The following is a 13,841-nucleotide window of genomic DNA, read 5'->3' as shown; positions in this document are numbered from 1 at the left end:
AATAAGTAAATTTAATGACAGTGTTTGATGTGATAAAAGGTTGTAATAATTTTTTTCCTATCACAAGCAACATTTTATGTACAATTAATTGTTAATTTTAAAAGTGTTATTTACTGACTGTATATTAACCCCTACTGATGTACAAAAGCTTATCAAAGGTCCACAAGTATTCAGTATGAGGTGAGCTCAATAGTCACTTAACTTTACTAAGCAACAAGTTCTTATTGATATTGCATTTAGCTATTCACAAAATGAGGATTTCATTATTTGACAGAGACAGTTTGTCAAAACATTCGTTTATTACAGATGCTTTAATTTTGTTTGAGATTGCGTGGTGATATATTAAGCAGCTATTTGTCTATTGAAGACAAACAACTCACTTAAGACCTGATTTTTAAGAATACTGCATCAACAGATTACATTGAAGTTCTTGTTTACTACAAGAAGGTGAATAGAATTCTTCAATCTTCAAGGCTAATGCCACTATTATTGGTTTGTTTTGCAGATACTGTCCATGAAGCAACCCCTGTTTGAACCCAGTGTGTTAAGAGTCTGATTGTAAATGTTCTGTCAAAATCCCATGCAGTTAAGGTAATTGACAATTTACTAGGGTACATACTCCTGCAGCATACAGAAATATCTGAAGTGACTATAAAGAGCAGAAATACTTTCACTTGTCACAGGACTAATCTACTTGTCGATATAAAACAGGAGAAAGCTTTACTACATTACAAAGAAAACTTTAAATAAGTAATCTTGAGATAAAATGTTCCCGGTTTCAAACAACATCCTTTGATTAAAAAACTAATATATTGATCTGAAAAAACCCTGTCCTGTTTGCAGCTTGACTACTCAGTTGACATGCCACACAACATTTGGATGGTTACATGGTCTGGTGCTATATCAGGTGGCAGTCTGAAGGCTTGCTATTGTACCAAACAGGGGGCACAACCATGCATGGGTAACAAGGCAGCACAGTTCTCACAGCGTTATAACTCTCATAATGAAGCACCAAATAAACTAGCTGTGGTTGCTGGTGTAATTTCCCTATGTTTTAAGCATGTCAATGGCTTTGTCATTCATGCCGGATAAAATAAGAATTATGTTTCCCTTTTTACCACCAGTTTATATCAATATATAAGTAATCACCAAAGAAAATAACATAAACCCGTGTGAGAAAAGTGGTTGTCAAATGCTGGAGAAATAAAAAACTGGTTAAAGCAGACGGGGGTTAACACCAAAGATAAAAAACAAGAGGGCCAAAGGCCCTAGTGCACTCACCTGAGAACCAAAGAAAATTAATCTTATCTGCTTTTGTGATTTTTATATAACAAATTTGACTACTGGTCAAGCTATTTTTAGCCCATATGACACGGATTTTTAGTGGGCATAGACATAACTGGAAAAAAAATGTTCTTCTAAAGTATGAAAATTTGGCAAACAAAAAGGCTTCTGGTTTGTAAACAATTTTAAAATCATGAAATAAAAGTCATGTCAAACCAGGAAAACTGCATCACCAAATGGCAGCTAAATATTTTATTGGTAGATCTACATGTTTAAACGCTCCCAAGAAATGTATGATAATGTAAATCAAAATTCTCAACAATAGTTTCATGATTATTAGGTAAAAATATGGTTTCTTGCTTGTTTACAGCGTTTTATTTACGTCACTAAAAATAAAACTGCCCCAATCTCTGGGAGTTCTCTTTGAAAAAGGACTGGATTCATTGTCAAACTCCATATGAATATCAATAGATTATTGCATCTCTTTTGCAAGTTTCATGATGAATTAGCAAAAAATCTGAATTCCAAAGTGATGTAATCATATTTCAGTTTGCAATACTAACCAAGTTTTTGAGTCACATGACTGAGTATGGAGCTCTAGCGAGATATCATTTAACCCTTTACCACTTAGATATGTATTTTCCCGCATATGAAGTCCCTTAAAAAGTTATATTTAATTGAAGACTGGGACCTTTCTTACTAGATTCAAGTTTTTAAGGCTTCATCTCCGAAACCTTAGGTACTGATGAGCAGCAAACAACATAAAACCTGAACAGACTGCGAGTCACTCGCAGGCTGTTCTGGTTTTATGCTGTTTGCACATAGACATTTTAACTCTGCTTCTAAGAGGGAAAAGGTTAAACAAAATTAAGTGCTCTGAACAGTTTTCAAAAAGATTGTCATTTTTAATGTGTTCCCTACAGTGTTGACAATGAAAAATACAGACATGATGAGATAAAATATATATAATTCTACTTATTGAATTATAACAGGACTTTGATATATTACAGACAAAATATAGATATTATGCAGATTTATTTTTTTATATTGTCATCTTCTGCAGTTAAGGAAATACAACTTGGAATAAAAATACTTTTATTTTTTGACAAAAAAAAAAAATCTAGGCAAATTTTAATGACAAACTTTTGATAATTGAAATGATTTCCAAAACAGAACAATTTATATGCACAAATTTAAACTTACATTTTCTGGTGGAGGACAACTCTACTGGAACAATCAAGTTAGCCAAAAGGCTACTCTCCTGCACACAAAAAACTGTCCCACACACTGGCCGCCATGGAACAATCAAGTAAGCCAAAAGGCTACTCTCCTGCACACAAAAAACTGTCCCACACACTGGCCGCCATGGAACAATCAAGTTAGCCAAAAGGCTACTCTCCTGCACACAAAAAACTGTCCCACACACTGGCCGCCATGGAACAATCAAGTTAGCCAAAAGGCGACTCTCCTGCACACAAAAAACTGTCCCACACACTGGCCGCCATGGAACAATCAAGTTAGCCAAAAGGCTACTCTCCTGCACACAAAAAACTGTCCCACACACTGGCCGCCATGGAACAATCAAATTAGCCAAAAGGCTACTCTCCTGCACACAAAAAACTGTCCCACACACTGGCCGCCATGGAACAATCAAGTTAGCCAAAAGGCTACTCTCCTGCACACAAAAAACTGTCCCACACACTGGCCGCCATGGAACAATCAAGTTAGCCAAAAGGCTACTCTCCTGCACACAAAAAACTGTCCCACACACTGGCCGCCATATTTAGAACTATTTTCAAACTTAGATGAGATATCATAAGAAAAATGTTCAGACCATGTTTCATGAAGATTAAACTAAAAATGTGACTTTTAGAGAGTTAAAAGATTTCACTATAGCCATACAAAGGGATCTGCTTCGCACCCTGGTGGCTATATTTTTTAACGGACCTTAGGAATTTCCTAAACTTTGTCACGGTATTAGAACAAATAATTTGAAAAAGATGTGGAAAAAAGTGACTTCTTAAGCGTTCACAAGCTTTGAAATTTGACCCAGTGTCCTAGTTGGAACTCACATGACCCAGTTTCGAACTTGGCCCAGACATCATATAGACAATCTTCTGACTGAGTAAAATCAAAATTGGACAATATATTTGCCCTATAAAGTGTTAACAAGGCAAATGGTTACAACTAACAACAGATGGCACATGATAAATGACGGAGAAAAGGTGTTCACAAACACTCACCATGAGCATGTTGTGCTCAGGTGAGCTAAAAAAATTGCAAAGTGTTTTGCATGTTCTATATGTCACCTCTGTCTTCCTCCTCCTCATAATGGGAAAACTCCATGTCTGGAAACATGGCGGACTGTGCTGTAAACAACCAATCACATGGAATGTTACACTCACAATGACCAATTAGGCAGTTTGTTACAATGGTGGAAACATCATTACAACTCATACATAAATACTGCCATGTTTTCAAGATTTATGCCCATGTAATTTTCAGTTCATTGAAGCATGGCTTTCAAACACGATAAAAATCTTGAAAACACAGAAAAAATTAGTCATTAATAATGAATCTGATTACATAGATATATTAATATTAATATCATATACAATTATGCAACCAGTGCAGGCAGATTTGGATATGATGATAATGTTTGGAATGTAAATGTCTCCATTGAAACATCCATACTTCTAATGAGATTATAAATATAAATGGTTGAAATCATACCAAATGATTTGTCAAAATAATTAAGAATGTCTGCACAGCCTCATTAGTTTGAAATTCATCACTTAACATTCCAAGAAGTAACCTACTAGTTTAACTATGTACTCTTGTTATTACATGAATGTAAGCAAATTAAAATCCAAAGTACAATGAAAAATATTATGTATATGCACAAGTTTTGACTCCATTAATGGGGTCTTATGTGCCATATATTTAAAATGCCTGTTTTTCTTTATGGAAAAAAACAAGGACTTTACAGACTGCTTATGCTTTGGAAGTGTTGAAACCATCTTACATGTATATGGAAATATGTTGAGCTTTTGTTGACTATTTAGGTTTGCCATAATTTACCCATGACAAGGTCACTTCTACAGCTAAGGAAGATCAATGCATTTACACTGCATTGACATACATGCAGACAACAGATACGGGTTAATGTCAAAGAGTACAATATTTTACAATTTAAAATATTTTACAGGGCTTGGTAAAACAAGAGATTGCCAAGCAATATGGTCCCCTACCGGTGAAACTCCACCATTGTCAGTAAAAAAAAAAAAATTGAATTTTTGACGTAGGAACAAAATGAAACAAGGGCTGTTTGTAAAACATGCATGCCCCCCATATGGGCAGTCAGTTGTAGTGGCAGCCATTGTGTGAATACCTTTTTTGGCACTGTAACCTTGACCTTTGACCTTGTGACCTGAAAATCAATAGGGGTCATCTGCGAGTCCTGATCAATGTACCTATGAAGTTTCATGATCCTAGGCGTAAGCTTTCTTGAATTATCATCCGGAAACCATTTTACTGTGTCAAGTCACCGTGACCTTTGACCTAGTGACCTGAAAGTCAATAGGGGTCATCTGCGAGTCATAATCAATGTACCTATGAAGTTTGATGATCTTAGGCGTAAGCGTTCTTGAGTTATCATCCGGAAACCATTTGTCTAAGTTGAGTCACCATGACCTTGATCTTTGACCTAGTGACCTGAAAATCAATAGGGGTCATCTGCAAGTCATGATCAATGTACTTATGAAGTTTCATGATCCTAGGCATAAGCGTTCTTGAGTTATCATCTGGAAACCATTTTACTATTTTGGGTCACCGTGACCTTAACCTTTGACCTAGTGACCTGAAAATCAATAGGGGTCATCTGCGAGTCATGATCAATGTACCTATGAAGTTTCATGATCCTAGGCATAAGCGTTCTTGAGTTATCATCCGGAAATTTTACTATTTCGGGTAACCGTGACCTTGACCTTTGACCTAGTGACCTGAAAATCAATAGGGGTCATCTGCGAGTCATGATCAATGTACCTATGAAGTTTCATGATCCTAGGCATAAGCATTCTTGAGTTATCATCCGGAAACCATTTTACTATTTCCGGTCACCGTGACCTGGACCTTTGACCTAGTGACCTCAAAATCAATAGGGGTCATCTGCAAGTCATGATCAATGTACCTATGAAGTTTCATGGTCCTAGGCCTAAGCGTTCTTGAGATATCATCCCGAAACCATCTGGTGGACGGACATACGGACAGACGGACCGACATGTGCAAAACAATATACCCCCCCTTCTTCGAAGGGGGGCATAACGACGTGCATATTCTCCATATTGCCATCTATCCATGTTTCAAGTTTCATGAAAAAATATTAAGAACTTTTAAAGTTATTGCAGGATCCAGAAAAGTGTGACGGACTGACTGACAGACAGACAGACGGAGTGCAAACCATAAGTCCCCTCCGGTTTCACCGGTAGTGGACAATAATATATAATATATATAGTTGTCAAGCATCATTATTCTGTCATCTAAACCTGTCTTTAATTCCACAGAGCTGGAAATGAGGGAACACTTGGATATTATGGAATCATGTTATAGATATGTGTTATATGATACAGATAAGGAGCATGTGAATATACACATGGAAACCTAATATCCCCACCCAGGAGAGACACACTGATGTAAACAGGTACATGGGCAACCTATCCAAACTTTCTATGCTATTCTAACTGGGCTACATGTCCCTTTTAATCTTCATGCTCTTACATACACACCCAATAACATGCCAAGAAATACATTGAATCATATTATGATACAGAGATAAATGAATACAGATGTTTTACAGAATACTTGTTATAACTTTGAGGCAAGTGATCTCAACTTACATTGCACATAATTATTGGTAATCAGTGTTTTATGCAACCAATGCACATTTCTTAAAAATGATTTACTACAGAAAATCATTTTAACACTCTAGGTATATCAAAGACTTACTGATATCTTTACAATAAGATACTTTGACAGAAATGTTAATGTCAGTGTGTCACAAAGAGTTAATATTGATTATAAAGATATTTCAACAATTATGAGAGACTAGATATAGAGTGGTTAAGGGGTACGAGTAATACCTGCATATCTGTTGATGTGTGAGACCCAGTCCTGCATCTCAGACTGGCTTGGTGCCTCCAGTAGGAATTCTGCCCCATCATGCAGCCGCAGACGCAACACAAACTTCTTCTTTGTGTAGTCAGATGCCACCTCGCACCTCGCCTGGTGTACGTTCACAGGGGGCGCAACAGCAAACTTTTCACTGTAGCCTGCACCAACAATAAGAGTGTGTGTGAATCATGCTGATTATAAATATGCAAACTGAACAAGATCTTACAAGAAACACTAGTAATGAATAATCGGTAAAGAGTAATTTTTCAATTACAATGCATATCTTTTTTGGTGATAATCCATTACACAAGCTATATACTGCCATATGACAGCCAGCTCAACACCGGTCTACCCACCTTTCTTGTCTTGGAAGAAGCAGAGCAGCTGTCCAAAGAGGACGGCATAGTAGTTCTTCCAGGATCTGATGGTGGCCTTCTTGCCTCCACTCTGCAGCTCCTGTTTCCTCTCCAGCAGCCCTTCCATCGCTGCTGCGGGAAGATTCTCCGGTAACCGGTGTTTGTCCTTGAAACTGCGGGACCTATTTCTCAGATTGAAACTTGGTGTTCGTTTTTTCTTGTCTTCTGATTTAACATGTTCTAAATGTTTCTGTTTTGGACTGAGAGGTGGTGACATGTGCTCCTTCTTTGCTATGGGAGACTTGGACATTTCCGGTGGTGGTGCAGAGGGCAAGTCTGGTACGGGTTCATCAGATGTAGGGGGTGGGGTGACCACACCCTCTCCCTGTCGGAACTCCTTGGCTTTCTGCAGCACTGGGGCAGGGGCCAATTCACTGTCCTGACGAGAGCGGAAACTGATAGCACGTCTCACTGCAGACCCACTTCCCTTCTCATTCTTTATGCTGCTTGCTCTGCCAACAGCCTTCCTTCTTTCATCAGTCCTACACACAGGGACAATAAAAAATAATAGATATACCAATTGTACAATGTGAATTTATTATTTGAATCTTTTTACTTTTAATTTGATCTTCCAAACTCTCTGTGCAATAACAGAATACACATTGTAATTATATCTGTTATAAAGTTTATTAAAGCAATTCTATTAACTGTGTACACAGTTAGATTGGCTGTGAACATAGTTAAATTGGCTGTGTGCACAGTTCAAATTGGCTGTGTTCACAGTTCTATTCACTGTGTACACTGCAGTTCTATTGTCTGTGTACACAGTTCTATTTGCTGTTTACATATTTATGTTGGCTTTATACACTGCAGTTCTATTGGCTTTTTACATATTTCTATTGGCTGTGTACATTGCAGTTCTATTGGCCATGAACACTGTTCTATTGGCTTTGTACATTGCAGTTCTATTGGCTGTGCAAACAGTTCTATTGAATGTGAACACTGAAGTTTAATGGCTGTGTAAACTAGAGATCTATTGACTGTGCACACAGTTCTATGGGCTCTGTACTCTGCAGTTCAATTGGTTGTGTACACTGCAGCTCTATTAGATGACTGTGTACAATAGATTTCTATTAGCTGTGTACACAGTTCTATGGACTCTGTACTAAGCAGTTCTTTTGCTTGTGTACACTGCAGTTCTATGGGCTCTGTACTCTGCAGTCCCATTGGTTGTGTACTCTTCAGATCTATTGGACATGTACACTGCAGTTCTATTGGATTTGTACACTAGATTTCTATTAGCTGTGTTCACAGTTCTATGGACTCTGTACACTGCAGTTCTATTGGCTATGTACACTGCAGTTCTATTAGCTTTGTACACTGCAGTCCTTTGGCTAAGTGTACTTCAGTTCTATTGGCTATGTACACTGCAGTTCTAATGGCTGTGTGCACTGCAGTTCTATTGGCTTTGTACACTGCTGTTCTATTGGTTTTGTACACTGCAGTTCTAATACCTATGTGCACTGCAGTTCTATTGGCGATGTACACTGCAGTTCTATTGGCTATGTACACTGCAGTTCTATTAGCTTTGTACACTGCAGTTCTTTTGGCTATGTGCACTGCAGTTCTATTGGCTATGTATACTGCAGTTTTAATGGCTGTGTACACTGCAGTTCTATTGGCTATGTACACTGCTGTTCTATTGGTTTTGTACACTGCAGTTCTAATGCCTGTGTGCACTTAAGTTCTTTTGGCGATGTACATTGAAGTTCTATTGGCTATTTACACTGCAGTTCTATTGGCTGAGCACACTGCAGTTTAATTGGCTTTATACATTGCAGTACTATTGGCTGTGTACACAGTTCTATTGCCTATTCACACTGCACTTCCATTGACTGTGTACACTGTTCTATTGCCTATTCACACTGCACTTCCATTGACTGTGTACACTGTTCTATTGCCTATTCACACTGCACTTCCATTGACTGTGTACACTGTTCTATTGACTATGCACACTGCAGTTCTATTGGCTATGTACACAGTTTTATGGACTCTGTTCACTACTGCTGGGTGCCCTTACCTGTCCTCGTCACTTTCTGATGCCTCCCCACCAGACTTCTGTCTCCTGAGGATGATATCTTGAGCCTTCAACATTTCCTTCTCACGTCTACGTTCCTAGATATACAACACAAGTCACTTTAGCACTGTGATAACAATACGTGCAGGATAGAACAATCATATTATAAATAATGTGCATAGAATCAAGATCAATCATGAACACGTATTACTTTTAAAAGAGCCATACGACCTGTTTCATTAAATTCCACAAAAGTAAAAAGTCAAACATACAATTATTAAGATTTTAAAATATGAGTGAGAAAATATTTTTAAAAAGTTTAACAAAAAGAAAATTAATTGAGTATTTACTTAATAGTATGACTTGCATTACAAATGTACAGCTTCTTTTCATAAGAATATTTATGTTAAACACTTACAGAATAAGAAATGTAAAACTATAATGCTGTAATTTACTCTACAATATTTTAACAATGGTTTTCAAGGAAGCAATGAATCAATTCATTAATCACTGACTAATACAAATGCTAAGCACAGAGTAAAGATAATAGAAATCATTTACAAGCAGACATCACAATGTGTATGTTGACAATCAGCAATACACTTTGTTGACAGTCAGCAATACCCTGTGTGGACAGTCAGCAATACACTGTGTCAACAGTCAGCAATACACCGTGTCAACAGTCAGCAATACACTGTGTCAACAGTCAGCAATACACTGTGTCAACAGTCAGCAATACACTGTGTCAACAGTCAGCAATACACTGTGTCAAAAATCTGCAATACACTCTGTCAACCGTCAGCAATGCACTGTGTCAACAGTCAACAATACACTGTGTCAACAGTCAGCAATACACTGTGTCAACAGTCAGCAATCCACTGTGTCAACAATCAGCAATCCACTGTGTCAACAGTCAGCAATACACTGTGTCAACAGTCAGCAATACATTGTGTCAACAGTCAGCAATACACTGTGTCAACATTCAGCAATAAACTGTGTCAACAAGCAGCAATGAACTGTGTCAACAAGCAGAAATAAACTGTGTTGATTTGTGTCAATAATTGTGCACATTTACCCCAACCTATGCGTTCATATATTCTTTTAAATCCTCTCTCAGTATTCAAACCAAACTAAACAAAGCATACAACCTTGATTTACAAAATAAATAAGCAATCAAACATTTATAACTAGCTTTGAAGATACCTTCATGCAATTCTCAAAAGCAATTATTTATTTTGTAAAATTACATTTTTAATGGTTAACATAAATTAAACAAAATCAGTATTTAACAATAACAAGCTTGATGTTCTAGCCACATAATAGGTCTGAATATATATTTCAAGTTTTTGCACAGGTTTGTCATTTAACTTAGATCAAATAAGGCATTGACTTTAATACAAAAACATGTCCCTTCCAAATGCTGGTTATCCCATTTTAATAATTGTTAATAAGGTCAATTTAGTATGGACAAATTGGGAATATTCAAGTGTTCAACAAGCTCCCAACATAACAATACTGATACCAAGATGCTGTGTATCAAGAAAGCTGCTGAATTAAAGCAGATTTTCAGCCTAGAGGCTACCCTGTAATCCATCTGAGTATATGTTGTGAATATTGGAGAGTGAACATGATATACCTCTGTTGTCCTTGTCTTAAAAATAAAACAGACAAAGTGATGAAAGAGATGTGTCAGTAACTGTAACTGTGGAATGAGACACAGCTTGTACAGGCTGAACTTAGAAATTCATTTCCACCAAAAGTCATTTTGCATTTGTATCATATCTGTATCCAGTGACACATTTACATTTTGGTTACATAAACACAATTAAAATGATGTTGTAGTGATGACTTTCCACTATCACAGCATTTGTATTAAATGGAATCAAGGTTCTTGTGAAATCACAGTGAAAGTGAGGTGATAAAAACGATTCTTTCCTATGGCAAAGTGTGTTGTCCATGTACATGCATTCGATATTTCTTATTGCAAGGACTAACAAACATTTAAAGAAACTTCTTTTTCAGGACTTAAAACACATAGGCTATGCATGTAACTTCGAATTGTACCGAAACAAAAAATATTATTTTTAATGTCTTTCAATATTAGTAGTTTAATGAAAACTAAAGCTTTGTCATAGACGTGACGAATACCCCCACATGCCACATTGACAAAGAATATTTTGCAAGTTGTCTTCACAAAAATACAGCCGACAACATGCTCAATGTTTAAAACGCACGAAATGACCCAATGGCCTAGTTTTTGACCCGGCATGGCCCATGTTCGAACTTGACCTACACATCATCTAGAAACAACTTCTGACCAAGTGTGGCGAAGGTCGCATGAAAACTACTTGAATTAGAGAGCGGACAGCATGGTGAGATTTGAAACACAGTAAGTGACCACGTGACCTAGTTTTTGACCCGGCATGACCCATGTTCGAACTTGACCTACACATCATCTAGAAACAACTTCTGACCAAGTGTGGTGAAGGTCGCATGAAAACTACTTGAATTAGAGAGCGGACATCATGCTGAATGTTAAATAAAGCACTAAATGACCCCGTGACCTAGTTTTTGGCTCAGCATGGCCCATATTCAAACTTGGCGTAGAGATCATAAAACTTCTGACCAGGATTGGTAAAGATATTGGATGAAAACTACTTGAATTAGAGAGCAGACAACATGCTGAATGTTTAAAACGCACTAAATGACCCAATGACCTATTTTTTTATCCGGCATAACCCATATTCAAACTTGATCTAGACATCATCTAGATACAACTTCTGACCAAGTTTGGTGAAGATCAGATGAAAACTACTTTAATTATAGAGCAAACACCATGCTCAATGTTTAAAACGCAAGTGACCCGTGACCTAGTTTTTGACCTGCCATGACTCATGTTTGAACTTGGCCTAGACATCATCTAGATACAACTTCTGACCAAGTTTGGTGAAGCTCGGATGAAGACTACTTTAATTAGAGAGCGGACACCATGCTCAATGTTTAAAACGCACTAAGTGACCCCGTGACCTAGTTTTTGACCTGCCATGACCCATGTTCAAACTTGGCCTAGACATCATCTAGATACAACTTCTGACCAAGTTTGGTGAAGCTCGGATGAAAACTACTTTAATTAGAGAGCGGACACCATGCTCAATGTTTAAAACGCACTAAGTGACCCCGTGACCTCGTTTTTGACCCGGCATGACCCATATTCGAACTTGACCTAGACATCATCTAGATACAACATCTGACCAAGTTTGGTGAAGATCGGATGAAAACAACTTGAATTAGAGAGCGGACACTTAATACGGACCGACAGACAGACAGACAGACCGACCGACAGACAAGCTCACTCCTATATACCCCCCTAAACTTCGTTTGTGGGGGTATAATTAAAGAAACAAGTGATTAATCAAAACAGGGTTAATAGATCAACAATTCATGTAAGCCATATGGCACCAACAGTTCAACAATAAGAAAAATAAATGCATGCAAAACAATCCAAGAATGGCTTAAATTGAAAACAAAACTTTGATGAACGTTTATTTTAATTACTTTTTTTCTTCCCCTATTCGCCTGAAAATATAAAAAAACATTCTTGTAAAATTTATTAAACTGGCTAAACCTCATCTTTGTGGTTCAGAGCGACTTGCAAATGGATGTTATTACAATCTCTGTAGCGATATCTCACCCGAGATGGTGTAATTACGCGCAGATCTTGCGATGGTATTATGTCTGTGAACCTCATTATTGTGCTGATTGACAGGATATAAACTCATACTGTTTGCGCTGATTGTTCAACAGAATGCAAAATAACTTTGAGGAGTAAGGAAGACATACAGAACACTGAGCTAATATAAAATCAAAGCAGTTATATTTCATGTTAACAAGCAAGAATGTCTGTTAAATGAAAACAATAAGTTAAAAGCTCAAATTGATCAAGCATATCTTTGCAAAAATTAAATTAATAACAATATGACTAGAATGGTATTTCAAATATGAAGAAATAAACTAGCCACACTAGCTTGTACACTCATTTATTGGCACAAATGCTCACTGCAAAGTATCCCTCACTTCTTAAAGAGACATGGACAGACAGACAGTTGGAAAAACGTGTATTAAAGAATCCTATGCTACCTACTACCATCACACTATTGAATATTTGACGTTACTTAGTAATGGTATATTCAGAGGTAAAAAGGTCTCAAAAATGTAATAAAAAAAAAAGAAAAATAATTGCTATTTTTGTAAATGAAAACAATCATTCACTGCCCAATAAAATTGTATTGCATCCCATTATACTTATATTAATTGCAATGATGGCAGAGATAAGACCCCTTACTTTATCTATAGATTGCTAGTAATCTGAAGAGAAGACAGCCACAGAAAGTACTGCATGTAGTGCAAAGATTTTACACTTTGTTAAATCTGGACTACACCACTCAACACAGACATAAGTGCACACAAGAGTTATATCTATCTTAACACATACAGGAGGTGTTGCTGACTGAAAAAAGAAAACAAAATCACAAACATGTTTTAGTAGTTCTACTGTTGATCTGAAGCTAGAAGCATTCTAAGTTACCTATAGCATTAAATCAAAAGTCACATGAAAACTAGAAATGTGTCACAGATACTGATTCCCCCAAGGCATATCTTTGGACACAGATAAATCCACTATATATTCTAAAGTGGACACAAAGACAAAGGTTGAAATTCACGACAAACTGGTCCGAGCAAAAACTGCTTTCTGAACAAACACCTACACATTAAGGTTATCCAGCTGTGAAAGTTTGAATATTCGACTAATTTAATGAGGTAAAAACATAAAATGTCTTGTTTATATATTTTATTGTAGAAAAACAAATGGCCAAAATTATATCAAAAGTTGTGGCAGCCAGTATTGCTCTGTTAACGATCATCAACACATTAAGGTTTCTTAACTGTAAATGTTT

At 36.9% G+C, this 13,841-nt stretch overlaps 1 protein-coding gene across 9 annotated transcripts in view; it reads right to left on the bottom strand.

Moving 5' to 3' along the window:
* The window catches only part of LOC127870809 (spectrin beta chain-like), a 238,232-nt gene that overhangs the window by 16,439 nt on the left and 207,952 nt on the right, over positions 1–13,841 (bottom strand). For 3 of the 9 annotated variants that reach the window (XM_052413321.1, XM_052413327.1, XM_052413322.1), the window contains 6 exons: positions 13,379–13,393; positions 10,523–10,537; positions 8,890–8,984; positions 6,810–7,351; positions 6,423–6,611; positions 3,594–3,653 (listed from right to left, as the gene is read on the bottom strand). In XM_052413321.1, coding sequence (XP_052269281.1) covers positions 3,594–3,653; positions 6,423–6,611; positions 6,810–7,351; positions 8,890–8,984; positions 10,523–10,537; positions 13,379–13,393 — 916 coding nt within the window. Of the gene's footprint in view, positions 1–3,593; positions 3,654–6,422; positions 6,612–6,809; positions 7,352–8,889; positions 8,985–10,522; positions 10,538–12,441; positions 12,463–13,378; positions 13,394–13,841 lie in introns of all 9 variants that reach the window. The other 6 variants (XM_052413326.1, XM_052413329.1, XM_052413328.1 and 3 more) reach the window with 5 other exon arrangements.

This window comes from Dreissena polymorpha, chromosome 3, assembly GCF_020536995.1.
Source record: "Dreissena polymorpha isolate Duluth1 chromosome 3, UMN_Dpol_1.0, whole genome shotgun sequence".
In the NCBI taxonomy this organism is placed as follows: Eukaryota; Metazoa; Mollusca; class Bivalvia; order Myida; family Dreissenidae; genus Dreissena; species Dreissena polymorpha.
The sequence above is the reverse complement of the archived record's forward strand: the minus strand, read 5'-3'. Positions and strand labels throughout refer to the sequence as shown.